The sequence below is a fragment of the Leuresthes tenuis genome, unplaced genomic scaffold (genome assembly GCF_036924035.1).
Source record: "Leuresthes tenuis unplaced genomic scaffold, fLeuTen1.0.hap1 SCAF_3, whole genome shotgun sequence".
In the NCBI taxonomy this organism is placed as follows: domain Eukaryota; kingdom Metazoa; phylum Chordata; class Actinopteri; order Atheriniformes; family Atherinopsidae; genus Leuresthes; species Leuresthes tenuis.
Genome location: NW_027325357.1, coordinates 22,362,028 through 22,389,762, shown reverse-complemented (window position 1 = coordinate 22,389,762; position 27,735 = coordinate 22,362,028). Strand labels below are relative to the sequence as shown.

At 41.2% G+C, this 27,735-nt stretch overlaps 2 protein-coding genes across 7 annotated transcripts; one reads left to right on the top strand and one right to left on the bottom strand.

The window, feature by feature from the left end:
* Window positions 1–122: 122 nt before the first annotated feature.
* tacc1 (transforming, acidic coiled-coil containing protein 1) lies at window positions 123–26,218 on the bottom strand. Of its 3 annotated transcripts, none has more exons than XM_072382576.1 (14): window positions 26,031–26,218; window positions 10,153–10,262; window positions 7,113–8,445; window positions 6,530–6,565; window positions 6,149–6,212; window positions 5,405–5,582; window positions 4,666–4,730; window positions 4,153–4,284; window positions 3,960–4,036; window positions 3,800–3,843; window positions 2,778–2,941; window positions 2,587–2,693; window positions 2,336–2,456; window positions 123–1,745 (listed from the first exon to the last, which is right to left on the bottom strand). In XM_072382576.1, the coding sequence occupies exons 3-14, from the start codon at window positions 8,372–8,374 to the stop codon at window positions 1,680–1,682; spliced, it is 2,316 nt and encodes a 771-aa protein (XP_072238677.1). In that variant the 5' UTR covers window positions 8,375–8,445; window positions 10,153–10,262; window positions 26,031–26,218; the 3' UTR covers window positions 123–1,679. The 3 variants fall into 3 exon arrangements, with proteins under 3 accessions (XP_072238677.1, XP_072238675.1, XP_072238676.1); XM_072382574.1 differs by lacking the exon at window positions 26,031–26,218 and adding an exon at window positions 12,172–12,810; XM_072382575.1 differs by lacking the exons at window positions 6,530–6,565; window positions 26,031–26,218 and adding an exon at window positions 12,172–12,809.
* aggf1 (angiogenic factor with G patch and FHA domains 1) lies at window positions 16,594–22,085 on the top strand. Of its 4 annotated transcripts, none has more exons than XM_072382578.1 (16): window positions 16,594–16,693; window positions 16,778–16,846; window positions 17,095–17,300; window positions 17,576–17,675; window positions 17,762–17,952; window positions 18,122–18,253; window positions 18,344–18,544; window positions 19,241–19,679; window positions 19,855–19,963; window positions 20,139–20,190; window positions 20,280–20,381; window positions 20,463–20,628; window positions 20,711–20,790; window positions 20,882–21,009; window positions 21,099–21,198; window positions 21,286–22,085. In XM_072382578.1, the coding sequence occupies exons 3-16, from the start codon at window positions 17,109–17,111 to the stop codon at window positions 21,526–21,528; spliced, it is 2,235 nt and encodes a 744-aa protein (XP_072238679.1). In that variant the 5' UTR covers window positions 16,594–16,693; window positions 16,778–16,846; window positions 17,095–17,108; the 3' UTR covers window positions 21,529–22,085. The 4 variants fall into 4 exon arrangements, with proteins under 4 accessions (XP_072238679.1, XP_072238678.1, XP_072238681.1 ...); XM_072382579.1 differs by having other exon boundaries at window positions 16,617–16,684; XM_072382577.1 differs by having other exon boundaries at window positions 16,608–16,846.
* Window positions 26,219–27,735: the final 1,517 nt, after the last annotated feature.

Sequence of the window (27,735 nt, the reverse complement as noted above, 5' to 3'; positions counted from 1 at the left end):
GAAATGTGCCTACATTTGGCTCCACTTTACCAAAAAACAGTGAACTATTCATCACTACAAAGAAGGACTTGTGTTATTTGATTGCCTAAATGGTTGTGGACAAAGGCCAAAGACATAAGGTCAAACCATAACATTTTATTCAGGAATGCACAAAATATAGCAGTTAACATACAATCTGAGTATACTTTATTTACTTCAAGTTTACAAATTTTTGCAACACAACTCTGACTGGTCTTTTCATGTTAAGTATAAAATGTACACATATTGTACTATAGCAACGAATAAAGCAGCTTCATGCTACTGTAACACCACCACAACAGGACATGGAGGCATATCATGTATTGATTTTTGGCATCTGATTGTGCAGAGGGTTTCCATAGAAAAATCTGTCTATTATACATAATTGACCAGAGCTGCACAGATGTGCTCCTTCAAGTTCAGACCAGAAAATGCTGATGTTGGCAAATGGGTTTTAATGTACCTCTGCTCCCTCAAACGCAGGCTTTATTGATAAATCACCACAGGTAAAGCAATAGAACTGCAAACCCATTGTGACGAGCTCAGAATAATTTGATCATACAAAAAATAAACTGTATACAGTACACTTTGGCAACAGAGTTTTGAATTGAATGAATGGTAAAAAAAAAAGAGAAAAAAAGAAAAATGTTTTTCCTAATAAAACGAGCAAGATAATGTCACACCTACAACATCTGCAATCTCAGAAAAAACACAAATATTTACATTTGAGCTGGTAATTTTCCCACATAGAAAAAGAAACATGGCACATGGTGTAAAATTACAAATAAGAAGAAGAATAAAGATTTTACCACCAGAAACTTCACCCATTACTCTAAGAGCATCATCAAATGAAAAAGCTATTACATAACTGTATGTAAGATATGGTTCTTTTAAACGCTCTTAATATTCTGAATTTATAGGGCATAATGGACATTTTGTGCAAAAACTCTGTGAGGACTCATTTATAAGTCACCCTGAAACAGGACAGAAAGACCCTCTAAACGTGAACTAATTACAATAGAAACTGCAGCAGAAATCATGTAAGGGCCAGAAAACTAATACACTTTAATTGGTTTAGGCACTCAGCATAGGGATTTGTATTTTCTGTAGATTGTTTCATTAACAGAGTTAATTACAGCAAAAGCACTGTGGTAAGGAAATGTCTGAGCTCTCTGCCGACAGCATTGTTCCCTTAATCCAGCGCACGTGCAGTATGAAATATCAGTGGAAATGCTTTGTTGGACAACAAACTTTTGTTTCAAAGAAAAACACTGGGCCCAGTGTTTAAAGATGGATGAATCTTCAAATCCTAAGGCAAACCCTTACAGCAAATCTTAAACAGAAGGTTATCAAAGCATGTCGTCTGTACTTCAAAAGCATCCAAATAAACCTCACGATGCCGTTGTGCTTCTTCAATTGCCACAATGTCCTTAACACAATGAGCAATTATTATTATTGTTTTATATTTCAGCCTGAAATGAGAAAATGAGCAAGTGCAACCATAGTGTATTTTGAGAAGATATACTTTAAGAAATATACAAAAAAAAAAAGCTTAATAAATTAACATGTGCGGATGTGTGCTCATGTACAGGATTAACATCACATGTTGCTATGAGAAAACGCCAGGGCTCTTTGTGCCACTGGGTTTGATCAAAGGCCTCTTATTCGGGTCCCAGTTTAGCGATCAGTTCATCACAGATCTTAGTGAGCTCCTCGATCTCTTGATTCTGTGAAGAAATGGAGACGAAAGGAATGGCATGAAATTAAAAGGTTGAAATGTCTAGACAGGAACACGAGGATTTAAAGCTCTTATCGTTTTGCCTTTTTAACTCTTCAGGCATTGGGAATCAGTTTCTAAAGTTTTTCCTCGTTTCAACGAGAATGAAGCACTGCCCTCTTGTGTTTAACACATGCCAGTGCTCTGACAGATGTGCATTTATACAGCCTGTACATACTGATGTTCTTTAAAAAAAACAGTGGCTTTGAGTGTTACACTGAGATCACCATAGATCAAGATCAAACATTTGAGAATTAATTTGAAGAAAAGTCTTAACTTTGGGAGACAACAGTGCTGTCAGCTTACAAGAATAAAAACACCACTTGCAGCTGTGGTTTCAGTTGTTTCCAGTAATTACTCCAATAATGAAACATGTTTAATCAAAAATAACTTTGAACACATAGAAAGGACATAAAGTACCAAAATCAGCTGAGAGGGTTTCACCTTTCATAATCCAGTGTTTTTTCAGGATACCTCGCATTAGACTCATATAGCTACATTAATTGAATGGAATACCGTCATACTTGCATCCCATCTTACCTTTTGAAGGACAGCTCTTTCAAGCGAATCGACCTTCATCTGCTCCTTTCTAAGACTTGCATTTAGCGCAACACTCTCCGCGTTGGATTTGGCACGGACCTGAGCTATCTCCTCATTAGCCCTGGTAGAGAGGAAGTTAAGACAACAGTACAAGAGAATTTCTGTCAAGGCTTTGTCAAATGTCTGTTCAGGATTCAAATTGGTGTTTATAGAGAGAATCATCGAGTCACAACTTGCAGAGAGGGACTTACTTGTCCAGTTTCTCCTCAGCATGGAGTTTGAGGGTTTGATATCGCTGCTCCTCCTGCTTGATGCGCATCAGGTAGTCTTGTGCACACTTCTTCAGCACTTCCTCATTCTGCACACATTGAAATAAAGCATATATCTAGGGATCTGAGCCATAACATGAATCTGCACATCCTTACACAGGATTCACACTGACCTTCTTGAAGCCCTCCAAGACTCCCTTCATGTTCTCATACCTCCTGAAGAGATCAGCAAAAGAGCGCTCCACTGAGTTGAGGTCAGCCATGGCCTGATCTCTCTCTAAAGTCAGCTGCCTGACCGACTTACTACAGGATAGGCTCTTCTGCTGCTGCTCATCCTCTGCAAACAAATAAGGCAGAGTGTGAGAGAAGGGCCAAATACATATAACAGCTTCAAGACTGCTCGGAGACGAAACTCTCAAATGCAGCTTTGAGATGTGTGGAAGTGAGTGTTTAATTGCACTAGATCTGTGGGTAACTGGGTTTGAAATGAACCAGTATCTGCAAGATAAATCCCAACTGAGTGTGGGACTTTGGTTGTTTTTATAGTTACTGGTGCGGTCTTAAGTTTTAAGCAACAGTAAAGTAGACTGCAAAATACTAACAAATAGCTTTATAATGACTGCACAGTATGCTGTGTTTGACTTGCTAAAACTCAGTGACCTGATCTCAGCATGATTGATTGTGTGTTTTTCCTGAAAACCAGTGTGAAGGCAAAAGGTCACAAAAACAAGTAAGAGGTGAAGCCGGAAGCAGCAGAGACCAGCAGAGCAGTATATCACAAGGAAACATATGGAATCTGCTGGTGCTTTGCAGCTGAAGACTGAAAAAAGGCAGTGACAACTACCACCAAATCAAATAATAAATATGACCACTTTAAGTTGAACAAAAAGTAACAGCGGCCAATAATATAAAGCAAAGAGACAAACCTTCAACCTTACTGTTATATTTCCAAGTATACTGAAGCGAAGCCAACACAACTTTCTGATTTCAAACACTTCATAACCTAAATGTGTGTTTATGTAATGCAGCCTTAACTCAATATATCTCTGAAGGAATCACAGAGTTGTGAAAGCAGTTATGAAATCCACACACATTACTTAAAGTGACACATTAGGGATTCTGAAGTCTATGGTCCATCTCTGTTTAGCAGACGAAACTTTGGGCAACAAACCACCACCAGGTGGCAGCAACTTACCTATCATCTGTGCAACTGTTTTTTCATATTCTGCAACTATTTTCCTGTTGAAGAGAAGGCAGTCCACTGTCAACTTTGCATTTTGTAAATCATTTATAGTTTTCAACATTTGTTCTTAATTAAAAACAAAAAAAGGCAAAGTCTCAGAGAAACATCATACCTCATCTCCATAACCTCCACTCTGCTCTCCTCGTATTTCCTCTTCCATTCACTGACCTCAATCTCTTTAGAGATAATCTGTTTTCAAAGAAAAGGGCATGAAGTAAAAGGTCAAAACGAGCTATGCTGAGACTTTGTCGACCTTGTTTTTTTGTGCTCGGCCCTTCAAGCCCGTGTACATGGAGCTGACCTACCTCCTCTCTTATGAGGGTTAATACTCCAGCCTTGTCCATCTCACTCAGAGGAATGCCGTCTTGTGACAGGGCTGCTGTGTTGGGGGCCTCAGTGCTGCTCATTTTTGCTATTTGCTGCATGGATACCTCACTCTGCAGAAAACAAAAAACACAACTGCGTGCTGAGACATGACCATTAGTGATCTCTTTGCTGTATTTTGGACTGAGTTCATGGATGCTATGCAACAAATCAATAAATCTGCAATTCATTTAATTTGCGCTCATCTTTATCAGGAAGAGTCTTGGAAATAATGTGCTGAACTTTTTTTTTAGCCCTAATGTTCAATATGGTTGTTTTAGAAAAATAGTAATAATGGTGAAGTATCAGACTACAACACAAACACAGTATTGTCACGCTTTGAAAAAAGTTTTTAAAGCAGGACCTGTTATGGCTAAATTGTCTTCTTCTTAACATCTGATGTAACAAAATCCAGTAATGCTGAATTATTCGTGTCGTTCCTTTAGTCCACTTACTGCATCATCTTTCAGACTGAAGGTGTCCTTCTCCCCCAGGTGATCTGTAGTCTTGATCTCTGCAACTTTGAGAAGATAAAACACATTGTTAAATGACAAATAACCATTGTGAATAGTCCATATCAGACATATTTAAAGTTACCACTGTGGCTAATCTCCATGCTTTGTTTAAAAGACTAAAGTAACTTTCAATTAGAAGAGAACAGTCATTCTTTCTCTTGCTTTTATTAGACTGGTATGTTAGAAACAACATTGATAGAGACATATCCTTGTATCCAAATGCACAAATGTGGGGGAGCTTTTGTTCCCAACATTTCTGATATCCAAGTTGGAGCTTTGCTGAAAATGTATTCTCAAATTTTCACCTTCATAAACTTTGACACATTTACTGTGCGCAGTGTCTCCATCACTCAATGGGGACTGGACAGTGTAGTGGTAAGATTGCCACCTTTAATGTGGGTAACCAGGGTTATCCCTGCATGAAAAGGTACTACCTCCAGTACCTAGGTTACAACTTTTCAAACTTTAAACTCATCCTGTTAAAAGAACTGTTAAAAGAACTGGTCCTTCAAGTCATAATTACCTCTACAACCAAAAGGTTAAGTTGTTTTACAGTTGATTAATGTGTTATTTCATCGGTTATTCCAAATAGTTCTTAACATTTTTTTCCCCAGTGTTTTGCCATTTCTTAATCTTGATCTGAGGATCATGTCTGCACCAACGTCAATGTTGAACTTACCGTCTATAACAGATGGCTGCTTTTTCACAGGTGCTTTCTTACATTCGAGCTCTTCTCTCTCCTCCAGGCTGTCTGTTGTCTGACCCATAACGCAAGTGGAGGCTAGTTTCTCCTCATCTGTGGCGTGGTGAACTCTTTGAGTTATCTCTGGGGTCTGAACCACCACCTCCTCCTCATCCTGGACGTAAAGGAGATAAAGGAGAGAGCTGTAACCTCTATTACAATGGGCTTCAGTTTTTACACAATCATACCAGCAGAGAGAGTCAGCAGGCATGTTTTTCATGAACAAATGTGAGTAAGATATATTTCCTCTAGTTTTTACAGTTCCAGAATAGCGACCTAACTACTCTGTTAAACTTATTTATCGCAACAGCTTTATGATAGGGTTAAGGATGGTGCACTAAGATAGCACTTGAAGCTCTTGATGAATGAGGTTTAGCTATCTGAGGTTCTCCATGGCTTCATAATATCTTTCTCCAGCTGATGACAGAGGTGACATTGTAGGGGGCACATGAGAGAAATGCAGACTAATATGTGACTGCAGAGTGCTCTGTCACAGATCTGTCGCCACGCCAACACTGTACTGCAGAGTTGGAAACACTGCTGATGCCTGCTTGTGTGACAATGCGTGTGAGTGCTGAGGCAAAGAGGTTGGACAGCTGCTGAATAATGTGCATTGCAGTGTCACTGCAGTAAGGTGCAACATTTCTGGAACTCTCACAGTCACACAGACACACAAATTACCTGATTGCACACATCCAGGACCAAGGATTGACTTTCATCATATTTCTGTACTTTACAGGAATTCCTGCAAAACAAGTATGGGATGATTATAAGAATGTCAGTGAAATATTTGAGATCTTTAAAAACGTAATATTGTTAACTGATTTCATAACCATACTGGTCCTGCACAACTTCTGAAGGGATCATAATCACAGATTTAATAGCTAAGGAACGGGGGGGGGGTGGTCTTGCTCGCAGAAGCAAAGATGGGGAGAATGTTAGCTTCCCTCACGTGCTCCTTCAACAGTCAGTTCAGACACAGCACATGCCAAGATGAGAGTATAATGAGAAGCGAGCATGCGTAAAAAAAAGAAACAGAGCTTCGATAGTGAGAGTACTTACAACAGAAAACAGAGAAACTTGACTCGTTCGGATGTCCTGAGGCCGACAGAAGAGGACGAACGAAAGCAGAAGATTGAAGGTTGCATAACAGACAACGAGAGTAAAGATGGAGGATGAAGGGGATAAAGCCAGGGGGATTTTGATAAGAGAACAAAGAACAGCACGGGGAGCCAAAAGACAAAGGAGAGGGAGTGAGTGACTACAGGTGTCAGCATGTTAGATACTCAGCAGATAGTTTAAAGTTTGAGCATAAACACGAGATGCAGACAGGCGTGGAAAAGCTATATGTAGTCTGACCACTGCAGCTGTAAACACGTTAAGAGTCTATATATATAACCTGTTTAGGAGTTGCATCAATGGCCAGTATGTACTGCTAACAGTTTGCTGTGTCTTCTTTGCTATGTATCTAACAGATGTAGCAGATGTAGCACATTGGAAGGCCAGGGAATAGCAAGCTCAGTGAGGTAAATCTAAACCTCAAATTACATAATACAAAATATGTTAACCAGAATCATTTTTCTTCTACTGGTGATAATGGTACAACCTTCAATATGCCAACTCCTGTGGCTAAAAAGACACCTACGTGATTGTCTTCACTGTGCTTTTCTTTGGAATCTGCCTAACTTTCTTCTCCGCAGGTGCCTGCCGTGCTTTCTGTTTGACTCCATCTTTTACTTTTGTCTCTGGCTGAGAGGCGCTGCAGGACGAATCCTCAGTGCTCAAGGATTTGGAAGGTTTAAAAGGATCTGCTGAATCATCAAAACTGTCTGGGTCGAAGCTGTAAGAGCCCTTAGGGAGCACATCAGAGCTGCTCATATTGTTATTGCTACCAAACGGATTGAAGTTTGGGTCGTCCCACTGACTGGGGTCAAAGTTGTAGGTTCCAGTCTTAGGAATAGGTATATCATCCAGGTTCAGAGGTGCAGAAGAGTCTTTGTCTATCGGTTCTGAAACTGGTTCTGATGTAGACTGAGGGAGCACTTCTGCTACTGTTTCTATCGCTGGCTGAGAGTGCGCCTCGGACACTGGGGGTTCCGGTGCAGGTTTGCAGGAGGCATCTGATCCCTTGGGCTTCTGCCTCTTAGCAGCAAGTTTGCTGATTGTCTTTTTCCCCCCTAATTTCTTTGGAGGGGGCTTGCTGACCATTCCCTCATCCAGACCAAACTCTAACAGCACAGGCTTCACCTCTGATGAGGACATTTCTGAGTTAGCTTGTGCTGCTGAGCTGGCCTCACAAACAGGCAATGAGCTGCCAAGAGTCTCGAGCCTGGGGAGAGAGCTTGGGCCGCATGGTGGGGGGGAGTTCTGGATTTTGGGTCCTCCGCTGGTGAAAGGGTTAAAACTGTCATCCAGCTGGTCGGGGTCAAAGTTATATGTAGTCTTGGGAATAGAAAGTTCTTGTTCGTCAAGCTCAGTTAGCATGGTCTCCATTTTTAGAGATGGAGGCTTAGACTTGCTGGTTTTCATCTTTTTAGTTGGCTCTGCATGGTTGGGAAGGTCAATCCGTTGTGCTTCTGGTTCAGCAAAAGCTTTCTCTTCAGGGTGCTCTGAGGCAGAGAAGGCTGCAGGTTCACTGCTCTCTATTGAGTCTGGTTCTAGGGAAGGAGGAGGACTTGAAGCCTGAGCTAAATGTGGGATTTGATCCTCGACATGGTTAAGGTTTGTGCCTTCGGATGACTCAGAAAATGAAGCAAGGCATTTAGCTACTTCCTTCAGAGAGGATGAATCAGGAGCCGGTACAGAGTCTAAGACTTCTGGAGGGTGTTCTGCTTGTTCTTCTTCTAGATTATGGGCATTTATTTCAAGCGTGCGACCCATAGGAACAAGAGGTTCATCCTGACCCATGGTGTGGCTTAGCAAAAAATCCTGATCCCTGACAGGAGCCGTCACTATCAGGTTTTCCTCCTGCTCCAAGTCTGAAAAACAAAAAAGTGAAAACAACAGTACATTAATTGTAAAACTTTGAAGTTAAGACACACTCCTGCTGCCAGTCATAATCCCTCCAATCACACCTAATCTCAGACGTAGGTAATATCTGATTGGCTCTCAGAGAGCAGGTCAGTCACCAACCAACTATTCCAATTGCTGCTGTTACCATGGTGACGTCATTCTACTAGGAGTATAAAGTGACGCATTGCATTTGAAAACACAAGGACAGTCATAATTTATCTTGTGTTGTTTGTTGAAGACAACAAACAGAACGGCTGTTATGGCGCAATTATTAGCTCCAGGGAACATTTTGACATGACAGCATATTTCAGTGCGCCTGTCATACTCGCTGTATTCATGTAACATTATGTTGCTAGGAGACTGGCAGAGCCAGTGTTTCAAAGTACTTTATTTCAGTATGTCATCTTTATTCAGCCCATCAACATGCCCATACAGACATGTCCTCATCCATATCCACATGTATGATCACTACTATCACTAATTTGTCTTTATGCAGGTGGAAGATGCCAAAGAGGGCAGATATCTGGATCTCTTTACACAAAAAGCTTGCTTATTGTCTAAGTAAGGTTAGAGTCTTTGACAGAGAAAAAATTTCCAACAGTCAACATTATATATAACCTCTCATTATGTAAAGTATAGACAGATGCTAATGTCTGAATACACAAACATACATTCAAAGACTGTTTGTAAGACATTCAAACTCATCCAGGAGTTGTCAGAAGCTGAAGCAAAAGTCTGGTTGCCCTTTGCAATATGAACCTTTAGTAAGTGTTGTCAGTTATTTTACATGAAGGATTTATTCCCACCAGCATCAGCACACACAATACACTAACCCCTAAAACCTCCTCAAAAAGTGAGCTGACGCGCTTTGTTCAGTCACTCGCCTCTCTTTGCCCTTCATCGTCAACTAGTACAAAGCACAGCTAGTCAAAGCTTTTGTTGAACCTGTTGAATTCCAGAGCAAAGGTCATTCCCACACTCTGCTACAAGCTCCTCCTTTCAGCGATTCAAATGACAGCGTCAGTGCATCCAACGTGATCACACCCAAAACCCACCCAAAATCTCCACTCAGTGTTCATAGCAGCTTGCATACCAAGCATGCAGGACCCATTTTGCTGCCTGCATAGGTATTAGGTAACCTTGGTTACCTGCAATAAAAACACTACCTTTTGTATGCATAAAATCTGAATACTTAGTGTCATAGTGCTCGGTATAAAAGGGAGATAAATTCTCACTGAAAGCTGAACAACTGCAGGTATGCAGGTACATTCTTGAAATTGTCAGCATATCTATCGAATTACCTTGACATGCTTAACTTGATTCACCGTGCACACAGTTCAGATACACTGTGGTATATCACTTATGTATAAAGATGCCATTAAAAGTGATTATTTTATACAGAAAGGTGAGAAATGATCTTCTTTTGCTATGAAGATAAATACATGAGAAGTCTGAACATTTAGTGCTACATTAAAAGACCATTGTTTCCATGGCAACATCAAAGAGGGTCAGCGACTACGTGCTGTGTACTTGAACAGGCAGTTCTTTTAATTTGAGAACATTCGGCTACCGAGAGCAGTCAGTGTTTACGTCTTGACCGGCCTGTCAGCTGCCTCCCCCCGTCTCTCCCTCCCTCCCTCTGCCTGCGTGCTGTTGCTCGGAAGTGGCCTCACCTGTTTTGTCTGCATCAGTGTTGTTGTTCTCCAGCTCTCCCGGGACGCTCAGAGGGGTGCGGACTGGAGTAGCTGCTTCAGGAGTTCCAAAATGACCCTCTGAGTCAGAACTGCAGTGCATTGGAAACATCAGAGGGGAGAACAGAGGAACCATTACATAACTGAGAAATGGTGATCAGATCACAAATACTGAAAGCCAGAGGGTTTTGAAAAAAATCAGCCCCAAACAAAGTCCAGCACTGAAAACAATTAGGATCACAAAAGGTAGTGCAGAAAAATGCCCCCCTTGTCTGTTTAGATCAGTTTTACTCATGAATTAATGTACAAGAAAGGTTCCTAATTTTGAAGTTGTTGTCTTCTAAATGGACTTATGATTTGAACTGTAAGAACTCTGAAAAGTTAGTCACAGGAGTACTAAACAGTTGTCAAAATAGGTACCAATTTTCTAATAATCAATTGATAGATTAATCACCTATTGCTTCCGCTGTAACGAAACATTGCATCTTTTAAGCTCCTCATGTTTTGTGTGCAAAACTCTTACTTAAATAACTTAATAATAAAACTGCTAGATAAACATAGTGAAAAAGCAATATTGTTTCCCCTTTTAAATGCAAAAAAACCAGAAACCGAAAGACTTCATTCACAGTTCATGATAGTACATAATTCTGCTGAGAACAGGAAATACAGAAAATACTACAGTACTGATGCCCTAAAGTGTGAATTATTGTTGTGGACAGCAATAGAGTTTAGCAGACCTGGATCCACAGAACGTCACAAGATTATATTCAACTACAGTAAAAGAACAAATGCACTTTATTGATTCATGGAATATAAGAGGAGGGTTGTGTTCATATATTGTTAGATTTTTGGGTTCCCAAAGACATAAAATGGCCAGTTCATAAAAGTTTAAATGTAAAACAAAATCTGAAAAAAAGTTTTGAATTATCATGCAAAACCTTCGGTGTGGTGCCTCTGACCCACGTGCTATTGTAAAAGTTTGCAGTGATATCAATCTGAAGGATAAAGGTTAACTCCAATCAAGCAGTAAGCTTTCTTTATTGACACTCTATGTGCAAAGAGAAGGGAAATGTGCCGCCTAAAGCCTTGACTGCACTAAATCTGTCAACAATCTATTTTACTTACACCTTTGTCGCTGCAATGTGACTTGGTAACTCTCTCTGAACAAGTGCAGGAGAGAGTAAACACAGATAAACAGAAAGATATAGAGGAAGAGGAAGCACATGTAGGACAGCCTACTATTTCCCGTTACATTCTAAGAACAATACAATGTTAGATATGTGAATTTAGAATACAAGCTGCACAAAACCTATGCATTTCATAGGTTTTCTGTATGGATACTTTCCAAAACTGATTGTTGACCTTTAACTTCACAGCACAACCGCGTTAGGACTGATCTGTTTCATCAAATCACTCCAGGAAGTCATGCTACAAAGTCATGCTACAATGTTAAAACATGCCAACAGACATATTGAGCTTGAGTTTTACTGCGTATTCAAGGGAACCGATACAATATCTGGGCAGGTGTACAAGGGTGGAAGTGAGCACAAAAAAGGTTGCTGATAGTGTTTGTATCTACACAGAACAGAGACTAAGATAACATGGTTATCAAAGCAAACACGAGGGCAGAGACAGTGAAGTCCTGCAGACTTCAGCAGGTGCCATTTTTATGTGTTCGCAGAACTGAAACCGTCCTGAAAGCAGTGTCTGAGTGTATGTTAGAAATAAGGATGTGCTGGTGAGGCTAAGAAACCCATTCAGGGACAATGTAAAACACAACCACAACAGAAATGTGCCAGTGCAACACAACAACGCAGCAAGGAATGTCGATGCACATAAGTGACAGATTTGTCCCGCTCCTCCGTCTATTTCGTCAAACCTTCAGAGGTAAAGATGCCTCAACCTAACAGGTAGAGGTAATACTGAAAAAAGCCCCCTCCTCCAATTCAGACAGTGTGAATCCCCCTGCCTGTAGTCTCAGGGCTTGTGCACAATACTTGCCTGCAGCCTTGAGATCTCTCCTCCTCCTCTTCCTCCTCTGCCTTTCCATACTGCTCCCTTTCCTCGCTGGCATCCTGCCGTTCTTCATCCTCCTCTCCCTCTCCCCCTCGTACCGCCGTCCATGTCCATTTGGCCCATGACACTGGTGACAGCCAAGACATTGCTCCTTATTCCAAGGTTCTTCAGCCAAAGATTGGTTTCCAGCTCTCGACTTCTCCTTTTCTGTAAGACTCTTCCTCAGATTTCACCCCTGCCAACAGCTCTCACATCTTTTCTCAAAGCTTCCTCCTTCACTTAAGTTTCCAGATTTCCATGAAGGAAAGGAGGCATCCCTTTTCCATGCTCCAATCTGTGTATCATTAATCTCAAAATCAGTTGCGCAGCCTTCTCTATCCTCCCTTGTCTTTTGAGTCACGCTGTCTCTGTAGCAGAATACCTTAGCTCTGATCAGCTGGTTTCTCAAATGCTCTACTCACCCTCTCCTCCTCTGAACCCCCTCCAACCTCTCCCCTCCACCTCGGAACAGCTCACTGACAGTAAATGCAGTGGGTGGAGGCGGGATGCCTGAAACTCATAAAATGAATGCAGCTTCTCTTTGCTCTGCTAAATGACTTCCCCTTTGGTTACAGAATGGTATGCCCCTGTCAGACCGCTCTTCTACTCTGAGGCAGAGAGAGCAAGCCACAAAACAAACACAGAGGGAGGAGGAGGAGGCAAAGGAGGAGCCGAACTGCTGGGGCTCCACATTTTATAGCCCAGAGAGAGGTTAGGAATGTGGGGCTGGATCTTAAAGACTTATTTGGCCCCCCTGAGGCGTTTAAACAGTTAACTGTTTCTCCCATCCAGTGGCAGGCAGGCATGCGTGACCAGGGGAACCAGTTCTGTTGGATAGCCTCAAGAGAACTACCTGGCTGGATTAAATTTGTCTGAGGTAACAATTCAGACCTCTGACCATACAGGAAACCACAGCCTTCAGTACAGTCACTATTGGATAGTAAAAACCTATTGAGGTATCTTACACAGGTATATTGAAAAGTAAAAGGTATGAGGTACTCATGGTGTGTGTCTAAAATATCTCAGCACGAGAATGCTCTGTGAAATAGTATTACCAAGAAAATGGCAGCCACTAAGACCCATATGAACCTTCCCAAGAAAAACTCAACCCAGAGGCACGATGATCGCATTTACGATCATTATTATTTCTGTGGCTGTAGGCAGCATTGATCGGGTATGAAGCCTCCTTTTTTTAAATTAAAAGAACATGAAATAATTTGGACTGAAAAAATATATTAAAAAATATACAGTGTTTGTATTCATTATTCCCAGCCAGCTTTCTGTCAGTGTACGGTTCAGAGCCAGCAAGCTGGCATCAGTAACAGTGTCGGGTGCTGTTGAGTAATTTGTAATCTGTGACGATTCCATGAATGCTGAACAATACATAAAGCAACAAGTGCTGCCGTTTGTATGATGTCTGCTTCAAGGAAGGCCTCACTTACATCAATAAACAACATCTGCCCTTATTACACGAGCATGGTTCCAGAAGTCCAGATGCTAAACTGGCCTGCTGTCCTCATCTGTCATCCACTAAACAAATGAGCGCATAATGAAATGAAGAATATGGAAAAGAAAGCCCAGAGCTGTCAAAAAACAACAAATCTTCATAATTCATAAGTCTACGCTAGAAAATGTTTTGTTGGGTTTTTTTTGCTATGAGCTTTTCTATGTGGAGTTTGCATGTTCTCCCCGTGCACGTGTAGGTTTTCTCCGGGTCCACTGGCTTCCTCCAACCTTCAAAAACATGCATGTTTGGTTAATTGGTTATTTTAAATTGGGCCAAGGAGTGAGTGTAAGTGTGCCTTATTGATTTATCTCTGTGCTGGTTCTGTGATGGACTGGGGACCCATCCAGGGTGTTCTCTGCCTTTTGCCCAAAGGCTGATAGGCTCCAGCTCTCCGGCAACACCGAAATCATGAATGAAGCAATCAGTCAAACTCAATTAGAAAATAGGGAGAGCGCTCCTGGGCTGGGATTTGACAGACCCACTGCATTGAATGATGACAAATCCCAGCATAAGACAATGGTGACTTGAACATCTATTTTTAAAAACATTTGTCATTTCAATTAATGCTCTTTTTTGTTTTCCGTGTTTGACAACACAGTAACATAGTCTATTGTTCTTTAGTATTCCAGTGCCAGAGACGTGGCTATGCAGCAGCGGTAGCCACACTCTTTCCAAATTCCCATAAAGGAGTTAAGACGCACAACCTCAGACTCAGAGTTTCCACATTTGACCAGGAAGGGTGGAGATTTTTCTCTCCCCACTTATTTGCTGTCTGAGTCTGGTGAAGCTAGTGGCTGGAATCAAAGCAAAGAGTGCATGCATTAACGGTGCATCTCTAGTCGGTCGTTCAAAGTGATTATCACTGGGGTGTAAAGAGAGCTATTTCCGTCTTTATTTTGAAACCGATTCTTGTAAGTGAGTAGTAAATGAGCAGCAGTAAAACCACATTATTAGAACCACGTTATTAGACCAAAAGAGAAAGAGATAAGTGGTGGCATTTCTTCCCCTTTAACAATAAACTGATGTATGAGGGAGGATGGATTTTATTCGCTGTTATTCCACCCAGCTCTTACCCATTTTTCCATTAGAAAAAACTATTACATAACTATTCATTGCCCGTTTTCTAAGAAACGTAAAACACAGAACTTCTTATGTTTTCCTTCTCAACACTGCAAGCCCCTCAGAACGGTTCTTTTCTTGTCTAAAAACGGCATAAATAAACATCAGTAGGCAGCTGTGTGTGTCCCATGCTAAAAGACCACCCCATTCTTTAAGACTGTTTTGCCACAGCCACCACCACAGACTTCAAAGCTCCTGCCAAGGAGTTTAACGCTGCACCAGAATCCAAACATAAGTCTAGTGGGCTCAGATTTCAAAAACAGAGGGAGGAACTCCAAAGGCATATTTCGGAAAACAAAAAGTCACTAAAATAAGAAACCTCCTCTCTTCTATTGTGAGCTGTTTCTCAACTGATTCTGTCTATCTCAGTTCAAATGTGACTAATGTCTCATATATGTTTATACTAATGATGATTTAATATGCAGTTACATGTGTCTGAAAGAATGCAGGGATGACATTTTCCAACTGTGTTTACACTGAGTAAATACTAGAATAGTTCTTTACTTTCTCTCCATAAATAGAGGAGAAGACAATAGTCGAGTCAGATTATATAACAGTCCTTCCCGTGGAGCCTAAAATAATTGCGGATGGCTCAGTCTTGGCAAGTCTCAGCATAGTACGTGCATGTATCATCAGACGTTCCCGGAAATTAATTAATAAAAAAAGAATGGGACAGAAAGGTCAGAGGGAGAGGAGCTGACAAGAGGAGGGGGAGGAGGAGGGAAGCAACCCAAACATATCACCAAATGAACATTTATCTGTGTAAATGAGGAACAAGGGAGAGGGAGGACAAGTGGAGTAATGACAGAGATAAGACAATAAGTCTCCATCTTAACTTCTGCCTTGTGAAGGGAACAAACTTGTGAGGCTGAAAACATCATTTATAACAAAGTTGGAAATGATACAAAGTAAACATTGTTTTTCACTTACAAAAAATAATTTCATGAACAAAGAATATTTAGACAGTTGTGGAGCTCCTAACAGCAACAACCTGTCACCAGATTCTGCCAAAGATGAGTGTAAGTATCCGTTCTAGTCTAAACTTTTCAAAGTTCCACACTATTCCTCTCTATAGTTGGCAACTCCAAGATGTCAAATGGCAGAATCGGTGTATTATATTGTCATCTAGTGGTCAAAGAGCATACTAGCACTCAGAAACAGGAACGTGTCCTATGAAAAACTAACCCTGAGCTGAAAACATAGTCTGATCACAAAAAACATTAAAGCTAAAAGTTAAACTAGAAACAATCTAATGATATAACTAGATATTATGTTCTTGGGCCTACAAAACCCTGTTTTGACTGGATGCAGTCTCATTTCTTTTTATTCCACCTTTATGCTGTCATTGCTTTACACCGCTGCAAAGCTCAATATACTTTCCCAACCGAATTAGGATTCTGTTTTAAACAGCATTGACACGTCTTTCTTGACAGAAAAAGAAAAACAAACACTGAGTTAGTTTAGAATGCTGCATCAACATCCAGGTAGTCAGCCTGCAGGAGATCAATACAATTTCAAAACAAAGGAGAAAAAGGTGTGAGAAGTGACGCTTACCAGACTCCAATATGAAACATGTTGACGTCCAGGACACACAAGCAAAATTGTAAAAGCTTAAAAAAAAGGAAAGCAGGGTAGATGTAAAGCCAGTGGATAGCCAGTCATAACTATGTAAACGGTTCGTCGTTGGGTGGCAGTAAAGTACTGTGTGATAAAACCGGTTGGACAACGGGAAGCGTGGTCCGCCAGACCTGAAGAAGAATTACTTCCGCTGTGACTTATTTATCTAGCAGTAAATGGCGGTCGCGAACAGGGTGGACTTAAAACATTTTCACGGTTATAATTGTAACTGTCTAATTGCATTGAAGCATGTACTCGGCTGTGTCAAACACGCAGCGCAGTTACAAGATGTTTATTTTCAACTTTCAGGTCGGTTCATGCGGCGCGCTGACGAACATTTCGCGTAGAAGAAAAAGAAAACGAAGCAAACGGTAACAGGTGTGTAACATCGGAATCGGATATATTGATCGGAGATATGCACGTCTCTAACTTTGTTTAGGTATAAAACTTTAACTTTAACGGCTTTGTGGTTTTGTATTTTCGCCAGAGGGTCGCTACTATGTATGTTGACGACTCGTTTAGGGTCAGTAAGAAATGATTAGCAAACAGATGCGCTAGCTTGAAATGCTGCTTCTGTGTGTGTCGATAGTTTCATGTTTAACATTTATTATCGTGTTTACTAATAGCTTTGGTGTTACTAATGGAGAACGAAGATGACCATGGAAAAGAGGACACGGACTCTGAAGTGGCCGAGCTCCGCATGAAAGTGGAGTCATTGAAGCAAGAGCTGAAAGAGTGCAGAGCCGAGTTGGCCAAGTTACAGAAGCAGCTGAGCCACTCTGACAGACTGCAGCGGAGCACGGAGAGCTACAACGAGGACCTCCGAAAACAGGTCAGCCGCCACAAACAACAACCTCCCTTTATGATCATAAGTCAATGAGCTCTATTCACTGCACAAAGTGAGGTTAACAGGCCATCGATGCATTTAGTTCAGAACTGTTGGGGAAAAAAAACTTAATGGTTTGTTCCGATCTTACTTTGAGTAACTCAATTAGAACCCTGTACACATTAGTGAAAACATAGATTGTCACATTGTGGGGATTTCTGCTAGACTTTTAAATAAATTTTTTTTTATGTTTTTTCTTTTTAAAAAATGCTTTTCTTCAGGTCGACCAATTGAGTGCAGAGATTCATGAGCGAAAGAAGAAAGATAAAGACAGAGTGGACAGTGAAGCTCAGACAGAAGAGCATGTGTGGACAGAAACTGGTGAGTTACTAGTGCGTGTACATGAATTAAATGATCGACTCTGTCGTAAAAGACTGTTAAAAAAACCCGTAAACATTTGTCTCCAGATTATTACAATTACTACTACGGAGGCTATTGCCAGAACCCTGAGGGGGTAGATACTCAGGAAAGCCTGAGCACGGCGGCAGCAGTGGATGCAGCTGATGGCAGTGCAGCAGAGGAGGTTTCAGCGGCAAATGAATCGGCAGCTGCAGATGTGTCGTGTCCACCAGACAGCAGTGTTGCAGCTGCTACAGAGGTGTGTTTTTTTTTATATATTGATTACTGGTAAATATGTTCTCCTAATCATATGATTAGATTGATTTGTTAAGTGTATAAATGCATGATCGTACACTAAGGGTTTGGACACTGGATTCATGTATTTAAGTTTGACTTATCATACTTCTAAATAACATTGTCTATTACAGGAAGGTGATGGAGGATCCATAGCTGATCTATTGAGAGCCACTGCTGAGGAAGCCATGACACAGACTGGCTTTGTCTTTGATGAGACTACTGGGATGTACTACGACCACAGCACAGGCTTCTACTATGATTCGGTTTGTCAGTCAAGTTTGTCAGGATATAGTAGACTTTATGTTATCTTTTTCTTGTAATCTTATGCATTTCTTTCTCGTTTCTTTCCGCAGGCCAGTCAGTTGTACTACGACGCCAACACAGGCATCTACTACTATTACGACGCAGAAAGCGGACGGTATCAGTTTCATTCGAGGATCGAGGTGCCTGCTGCACAGGGTGGTGCAGAGCTTTGCCAAGAAAATAATCAAGTGGAAAAGAAAGGCAAAAAGATCAAGAAAGGGATTAAAAAAACATCACATCAGGATGATCAGGTACGTAACAACTAGATATAACTTGGTAATGTTATGGTTGGTTGCTTACAGTTAGTTTTTGACTTTGTAGTTTCTGTTTTAAGTTCTCATGACTTATATTGGTCTCAGTCTTCAAAAACCATTTTTTTCCCCCTTTGTTTAATCATGAGGCTAGTTGACTAAAAGACTATTCCTCTGATCTAGGTGCAAGATGTGACTAACTCTTTGGCTAAAATGAAGATTTGCTCTTACTGGAAAACTCCCTCCTTCAGAGGTATTCCTTTAGTATTACACTGAAATATGTTTCTCTTTATTTTTCAATATTTATGAAGCCACCTAATGGTATTTAAATGTAACGCGACCACTCCCACTTTGACGCAAATATCTGCATCGTGCGCATTCAACCCTGTTGAGTCGATCAGTCATGCGTCTGGTAAGAAACTATTACCACACATTCAATGTGGTCATGGGTTGGTTGGTACAGTGTCATAAACCTTGGCTAAGTGGAAGATTTTGTCATAAGTATTCAGAAATTTGGATGCAAATAAAAGGTTTGGATTACTGTGGATTTTCTCTGTAATTCCTGGATTATTCTGGCGAAGGCCTACGGTGAATTGTTTTTGAAGACTGAGACATGTATAAACATTGAAGACTGAAACGTTAGCTGGCCTGTTGTCTCTGAAGATGATCAATTCACTGCTGACTGTCTGGTGGCAGGAAATCAAATTCGATGATGCAAAACCGGAAGAAGAAGAAACTGTTTGGGTCGAACGGCAAACCGTTAAGATGAACGCAGAATCGCGAAAGCTGGACCGAAGATCTCGCAGCCCAGATGCGCCTCCGCATAGAAAAAACTCCTCTAAACGGAAAGAGAGGGACAGATCTTCATCAAAGAGGAAAAAGTTGAAAAATGGGTCTCACCATAAGGATAAGAGAAGATCAAGTAAGAAAAGGAAGAAGTCTAAATCAGAAAAGCACAAAAAGAAAAAGAACAATGCCCGGAGTGACGATTCAGAGGGCAACAGTGAACCAGAAGAGGGGGAAATCACTGAGTCAGAGAAAGAAGAATCTACGCCCTCTTCTTCATCGTCGTCTAGCTCCCCATCACAGGAAAGTCCAGAAATTGACTCAGAAATGGAGATACAAAGTCACGAAGGTGAGAGCAAAAACAAGCTCCTCCAGAAATGTCCTCAAAATCAGTATTGGGCCAGTTTGTTTAATCTGTGAAACCTGGAGCCGCAAATCTTCATCTTATCATGCGTTTTTTGCTCTTCAGCTTTCAGAGTCTGTCACATTCCAGTGATGAATAAGTTTGGTTGTTTCTCTTGCAGTCAAAGACATTTGGCCTCCCTGTGTAAGAGTGACTGTAGTCAGGTCTCCGGTGCTGCAGGTTGGCACGTTGTTCATCATCACGGCCGACTCTCCGGCCACCTTCGGCAGGTTTGTGCTCTTTTCTCTGCGTTCCTGTTGCAGCTTGAAGCACCACACCCACAAAACGTTTAATGCACACATGTTAATGACAGGTGAATATGTGGCGGTAGTACTGAACCACATGGCTTAGAATGAGGGTTGATCTTCAAATCATAAAAGTGCTCAGCATGCCATCTGTTTGCAGAGAGAAGGACATGGAACATGCAGTCCGAATACCAGAAATGGGAGTGAGCAAGGTACCCATCTCTACTTTTCGTGCAGGGCTGAAAGTGATTCGTTTGGGTTGCGCAGCGTCGTGTTTCTAAGTCAATATGCTTGGTTTTAGTTTCATGCAGAGGTGTACTTTGACCAGGAGCAGCAGAGCTACATGCTGGTGGACCAGGGAAGCCAAAATGGAACTGTCATCAATGGCAACCGAATATTGCAGGTCAGCACGTTTGTCGCAGTTTGATAATGGGGAAAACAATCTATTTGATTCTGATGTTGTCAATAAATCTTTCTTCTTCAGCCTAAAATCAAATCTGAGCCTCATGCACTGATGCATGGTGACGAGGTTAAGATGGGGGAGACGGTGCTGTCCTTTCATATCCATTCAGGGACTGATACCTGTGATGGCTGTGAGCCCGGACAGGTGATGGCTCACATAAGCAAGTACAGGAGGGAGGAGAGCACTGGTGAGAAAGCACATTCACAGAGAAACAAAGAACATGTTATCTAGGTGTGTAGAGTTAAAGTTATCACTGCTGCTTCCCAAAGGTCCGGGCCTCACCAAGGAGGATAAAGAATCACTGCGACAGAAAGAGCTAAAGCAGATGAAGGCCAAATATGGCCTGCAAGTGAGTGTTGAACTGACTGCAGCATGTCAGAAGTTTAGACCTCCTTTTTGTTTATGCAGTCACTAATGTAGTCTGTGCTTTCTCCATACAGAGCAACGAGTATGAGGAGGCCAAAGCCACGAAGAACACCAAATACAAGGACCGAGCAGAGTCCCGACGGCAAACAGTGGGCAGTGAGGGTGTTTACCAGCGAGACGATGCACCAGCTTCTGTCCATGAGTAAGTTTGCTGCCGCAAAGTACAACTGCTATTGAGTGGAAAAGAACTCTGGGGAGGGGCTGATTATTTTTGTGTGTTGTGCTCTAAAGGGAGATCAGTGAAGTCAATAAAGGTCGGAAGATGTTGGAAAAGATGGGCTGGAAGAAAGGAGAGGGACTGGGTAAAGAGGGAACAGGAATGAAAAACCCGGTAAGCGAATGCTGATTGTAACGTTACCTTATTATTCTGTTCTTAAAGCAACGAAATGATAAGATTTTCTTTCTCTTGTCCCCACAGATCGAATTGAAAATTAGAAAGTCTCAGTCAGGGTTGGGAACAGGTGCCGCCATGTCCCTGGATGACGCGTCTGTGACCAGATCCAAGTCTCATAAGAACTGGGAGAAAGCACGTGAGCGATTTGCTGACGCGTGCCAGACCGACACGCCGTCTACCAAAACACAGAAGAATAAGTCTGCTAAAGCTTGGGTCAGATCAGAAGAGATGGAGACCTCTGAAACGGGCAGCCAGAGTTTGGGGTGAAAGCTTGAATGTGTTGTGGATTTAAAAGGTTTAATATTAGAAAAGTGGGTGTTTTTCATTCTGCACGGAAATGGGAGATCTTATTTATTTCTGCAGCAATGATGAAACATCACTTAAAACTAAAGTTGTCTTTTTTATTTGATTTCTTTTAAAAAAAAAAAAACTTGTTTTAAAAGAACAGACCACAATCATTGTGTTGTTTTTTTCCCCACAGTCAACTTAATCTAGTGCCGTGCAGTAACAGAATATTTAAAAGCTCTAATGTGTATTTCCTGTTCTCTGTATGGAACGTGTTTTCATAAAAGCTACGATGGCAGCATATAAATTGAACTGTGTCAATTCAAGGATCAGCTCAGCCCTTGCTGCCGCTGTGCCTCCCAGTATAAAGAAGACATAAGTCGCCTCAAGCCAATGTTGACACAGTAAAGCGGTATTTCTCACAAACAGATCATAGCTTTACGAGACCACTGTGGCTCTGTTCAGACAACATTGCAATTGATCATGTAAAACCAGTCTCTATTTTTAAGTGGCATATTAAATTTTGAATATGTTTATCATCCTCTTGTTTCTGTGAGATGTCGACTCTTTGTACTGTCAGTGGCATGTTGGCTAAAATGTAAATCCGCATTCCAGTAAGATCAGTAAGCAAACATTTAACAGTCCCTCTGCGTGCAGCCTTATCTATGGGTGTATTTTGAGGGTGTGTGAATATTTGCATGTTTGTGCAATCGTACACTTGAACAGAGGCCAGTCTCTCACCAAATGCAAAAAGAAAAGCCAGCTATAGAGACGGTATTGAAGCCACTGTTTGGAACTATTTTCCTGGTATTGCATTATGACAATATTCTCAGGAATAAAGCGTGAAGGGTAAAAAGCCACATTCATCAGCAGGAAACGTCTATTAGCATACCGCCACCACACAGGTGAGTGAGTTGACTCACGTAATATTGCTGGTGTAACTCCGTGAGCTCGCCCGCCTGCTGCCCTTCTTTTGACTTTGAGTGCCACCCATTTTGATGCTCCCTCTCTCCAGTCGACGGACAGGCTGCCTAACCGTTTCCCTCAGCTCTCCCACATACTCTGCAGCTCCGTGACAATTTCGGCAGGTAACAGTGTTGTGCTGCTGTCAGAATTCTTCTCGCTTGACAGGTGGGCCCCTCCCTCCTCTGCTTGGCTCCCCTCAGAAAGTCTCCTCCCTCAAGTTGACTGAACTTACAATTTGTCATTCTGTAGTACAATAAAAGTGGGTGGGATTGGCTTGTGTGATGTGTTGCTTTGGGTAGAAAGCTTCAGTCATAAACAGAAGTCATGAGATAAAGTTGGACTTGGCTCAGGGCGTTTAAGAGATGTGGCTTTACCAGTTTCCTGACTTTCTAAGAGGCTTCAGAAAGGCCACTGTTCTTTCAGTGCTAATCTTGTGTAATTATTTCAAGTGATGATTTAAAAAACACATAATGTATAACTGATGTGAGCTCTGATTGCTCACCTGTTGCATGAAAAACACATCTAAGATTGAATTGCACATTGTTTTAGCTGTTCATCAAAACAGAAACAATGTAACCTGTACAATATAAGCAGTCTTGATGCATAAAAATGTGATCCTCCCTGAGGCAACAGCGATTTCTTGGATTCTGCTGTCACAAGCAAGTGCAAACAAGTTCTCCATTTAGTCTTGCGGTAGGCAGGAGTTGAACCGACATCAGGGTTGTGTGACAAATAATTCTTGTTCAAGGCAAAGTTCAGCTTGGCTAACAATAAAACAAATGAACCTAAACATGCACTTGTGGATTGTGCATTTTATTTCATTAAGTGCATACTATGCATAGGTCAAAGGTCAGACCCCTTTCATACCACACATTGCACCACATCAATACATTCAGCTGTACTGACTTGTCAAAAACAGCGGGGAGCTTTATTTTTATCCTGTAATCAGAAAACAAAGAAAGGAGTGTCTCATGTCTGACGGAAATATGTTTCAACAGTGAGTAGTGCTTCAGGTAAGACGTCAAAGTTTAAATCTCACCTCCAATCTAGTTGACTGGCTCTTATTTACATTTTCCAAAGCCAGCTGGGAAAAGCTTCGAGCGATAACGAGGAGGTTGAAATAGGTGTAGAAAATGGACGGATCGAGTAAACCAGAGCCATCTGTATTGAGTTATGCTAATTACATTATGATTTGATTAAAATCAGACATAAACTAAAACTTTAAACCTATTCACAAGCTCAGTTTAATTAAACAAGTGAATTTGATCAACTGACTTGAGTGCAACTGAATCAAATCCATAGAGCTTAAATTAAAATTGGCTGAAATGGGAATTAATGAGGACTGCTGGGATAGGCTCCAGCCCACCCGCTACCCGATTAACGGATTGACGGTACAGAAGATGGATGGATGGATGGGAATTAATGAGGAATTAAAGTAGTTCTCATCACAGTTATTAAACTCCCTAAACTGAACTAACTGGACCCGATCTTGTTTTTTAATTTATTTTTTTTAATTTCTTGAAAACAAGTCCCAGATACTACAGTGTTCTAATCGCACAGCTGTCCAGATATTCAGGTTAATGTGATCCATCACATGTGAAGCTTGGTACACTAGCAGTAGCTGGGTATTGTAGTCTTCATAAGATCAATGACAGAGCAGTAAGGGCTCGACTACATTCAAAGCTTGCCTGGTGTACTCTTTTAAACAGTGCTTTTAAATAATGAGTCACTTTACAAGTCATATAACAGAGTTAAGTGTTTGTGTGTCATACACAATGGGCAGACATAAATAGCAGTGAGCAGGGCGAGTGATCACCACCACAAATCGAAGACAATAGGAGTGTTTTCTCCACTATAGCATGCGATATTTCTACCGCCAGGAAATTGCAAAAGTGTTGTTTCCAGATCACGAGGAAAGAAGACAATATAGTGTGAAGAGAGTCTATATAACTGAAGCTTGACACAAGCTCATTTGCACATTGTCTGTGTGTAAACTTTTCCAAATTTATATTCAAGGAAAAACATTTAAACTGATTCCCAATCAGAAAATCTCCCTACAAGCCAAAATGAACTCACTTTCATTCAATTTCAGTCCGACCCTGACTGTCTGCCGTCATCAACAACTCTGTTATTGGGATCTTAGTTTGGCTCTGTGAGTCCACTGAGAGACATGAAACCAGAAGTGACAAGTCTGAGAAACAGTCCTGTGTTCACTCAAAGCTCTGCCCCACACCCCCATTTCCGCTTCAGCCCTCTCAGCCACATCCTTCTGCTCTGCTAAATCTGAGTTTCTGACCTCCTCCAAATCAGAGAAGAGCTCATTGTCCCTAAAACACCAGACTATGCTGTCATGGAATTCGATTGTGACTACAAAGAGATTCCACTTGTTGAATGTGAATGTTCAAAGCAGGAGAGAAGTGAGCTTTGAATGGTTGCCGGTCAACCAACTTAAGGTTATAGAGCGAAGGAAATGAGTCACATTCCAAACACATTCCAGAACCAAAAGTCTCTTACAACAGCCTTTTTAATTTTGAGTAAACTAATTTGTAGTAAGCTGTTTCAAAAACCCAAAGTCTAGCAAAATTGCTCTGAAATTAAAGATCATTTTATAATGTTATTAGAGCAGTCATGTGATCTCTGTTGGTGTATTTGAATGGAAGTTGACCACTCCCATGCCCGTTATGCCATGTCCCTCAGTTTAAATCCCACATCCAGAATTCATGCGCCCCAAACTGAATGGAAATACCGACAAAACGTAGACTTCCTCCTGGCAAGTAAATCGCAGAATGTCTTCCAGCCCTGGCCTTTCCTACTCAGAGCCCAGGCCTCTGGGTGTGTCTCTCTGTGATCTCATCTCCCAGAAAAATCACAGTCTCTTCAGCAGCAGCCTTTGAACATGTTGTACATAATAACAAGCCAGTAAGTACACAGAGAAACATCTAACTTGGCTTACTACAATAACATGGTGGATCCTGTGCCATGGTCTGTTCATTCAGCCAGCGTCGGCTTCTGTGTGTAAATCTGTGTTTATACAGCATGCTCACCACTGCCGGCTATGAGAACTTAAACAAACTCAAGTGTTTCAGTCTTAATCTTATTGTTCTTGCCCACAATCCCTCCATTCAAATCTTTGTGACTAATTCTCCCTCAAGAACAAAAACAACGTGTGCAAACTTTCACTTTTGCAGTAAGTCTTCACAAAAGAAGTATTTCAAAAGCAAAAGTACTTTATGACCAACATCAGAAAAAACACATACTGCTGGCTTGACTAGTGAGGGGAATTATAGATTTGTGAAAAGAGGCTTTGTTTTCAAAGGACAATGCCTCTCACATGGCAGCAGAACCTTTAAACCAGACACAGCACAATTCAATGAGCCGTCTGACACACTGTTCAAAAGTCAGCAGATCAATACCAGAAAACACACAGTTATCAAAAGCAAACGCACAATGTACTCAAACCATGCCATGATGCAAATAACGGAGCACCTGAAAGCTGTCACACTGAGTGTAAATCATACCTCGCTTCTCCGAGGACCGGCAGGCAGTGACAAGTCTGCGGGTAGGTTCACAACAGTGGAAGCAGGGCTCTTTAGTTAAAGACAGAGATCCTGTGTTCAGGCTGCTGTTGGAGTTGCCGCTCTCAGGGGGAAAATTCTTGTTCTTTCTGCGTGGCGGAGCACAGTCCATGTGGCTGGATGGGAAATGGGAAATAAACTTTCTGGGCAGAGTGCCAAGAACAGAGTGGGTTTTAAAGGCACAGCAGTCCACTGCCATATAAGGCCGAGTCTTTACTCTCCAGTGCAGTTCAGAGGCAGTTATTCTGAAGATTCATATTAATAATGCAAGACGATATCAATAAATACATTTGAGTACTTTTTGAATCTCTAAAAATCCCTTTATCAGTATATGACAGCACATTATTTCAAAATAGGTACACCGATTAACTGTTTAATGTTTGTCGTAGTCTAATTGTAACACTTAAATGTTTTTCCTAATGTAAAAATGATAATAGTAGGGCATAACTCTACATTAAAAATAACAATTTATTTGATTAAAAGATGAAGAAAAATTCAGAAGGAAACATTTGCTCACTTGATATTTAACAGTTGTTGCTCCTATCCTGCTCTGTGCTCAACCTGTTTAAAGACAACAAGGCTTAACACCAGAATTTCATAGTTTTACTGAAGCCATTGAGGTCATGATTACTCACGTGATACCATTAAAAGCATCATTAGGGTCGATACCAGCTTGGATCAGAAATCAGGATGAAGTGGTAGGTTCATGGTCCTCTGGTTGGTGGTTAGATTATTTAGGGTATGCATGATCAGGCAGTACAGCTGATACAATCAAACACCAGCCAATCATCAGACTGCGTTCAACATGAACACCAGCAAGCTTGTGAGCTGGTGTCTCCCTCTACTGTTTTCTCTCATGCAACTGCAGCAGAAAACCCTGCTACACAGCTCTGTACTTGTTTTGTAAATAAATAACAGCTTGCTTTCATTATTCATGATGACAAATGTTCAATATCATGCTATGGCTAGCCTTGCCTGTTTCTGCCAGTCAAAGCTTTACTAATGAATCAGCATTCACAGTAGCTCCTTGATATTACAACTACACCATACAAGTATTGCAGCGTTCTGAGGCCTAGACAAAATAAAAAATTTCTGCGGAGACTGAAAGTCATGTAAGGTCCAACTACACTGGATAATGCACTGGCAGGCCTCTGTCATTTATATAACTGAAGATATCGATGTGAAAAATACTTAAAGACTAAAAGAAAACACAGGGACACTTTTCTGATAATGTATCTCTTGTTGGTGAGTAATAACACTGAATCTGGGCATATCTGGCGACATTATGTCTGACTGTCACACTAAGACCTCTAAATGTCTGTCACTTAAATGAAAATATTTTTCTCATTTTAATCCACCATCAGTCTAACAGTCATTTACATCTAATTCAGATACCGTTTTACTTGCAGAAGGACAAGGAATATTTAACACCAGCTATCATGCTGCACCACAGTGGAGTCATCTTATACATTGTATGTTTCCAGGAATGAATGATTTCACTGCTCAGGTCTCAGAGGGAGATGTGATAGCTAATGACTTGACTCATCACAAACTGTCATCCCGAAGGGAATCTGGTTCATGTGTCTCAGCAGCTGCTGTAGCCAGTAGGCCAAATTCTCAGCGCGGTGGCTCAATATGTGATGAGATC

Bases quoted from the DNA above. Each gene is read 5' to 3' on its own strand.
- tacc1 (XM_072382574.1), bottom strand. From the start codon at position 12,332: ATGTCTTGGCTGTCACCAGTGTCATGGGCCAAATGGACATGGACGGCG. The intron at 10,263-12,171 runs GCAAGTATTGTG...AATGCACTGCAG, and splicing joins GAGAGATCTCAAGGCTGCAG to TTCTGACTCAGAGGGTCATT. The intron at 8,446-10,152 runs GTGAGGCCACTT...TTTGTTTTTCAG, and splicing joins CACTGATGCAGACAAAACAG to ACTTGGAGCAGGAGGAAAAC.
- aggf1 (XM_072382578.1), top strand. From the start codon at position 17,109: ATGGAGAACGAAGATGACCATGGAAAAGAGGACACGGACTCTGAAGTG. The intron at 17,676-17,761 runs GTGAGTTACTAG...ATTTGTCTCCAG, and splicing joins GCATGTGTGGACAGAAACTG to ATTATTACAATTACTACTAC. The intron at 20,629-20,710 runs GTGAGAAAGCAC...TGCTTCCCAAAG, and splicing joins CAGGAGGGAGGAGAGCACTG to GTCCGGGCCTCACCAAGGAG.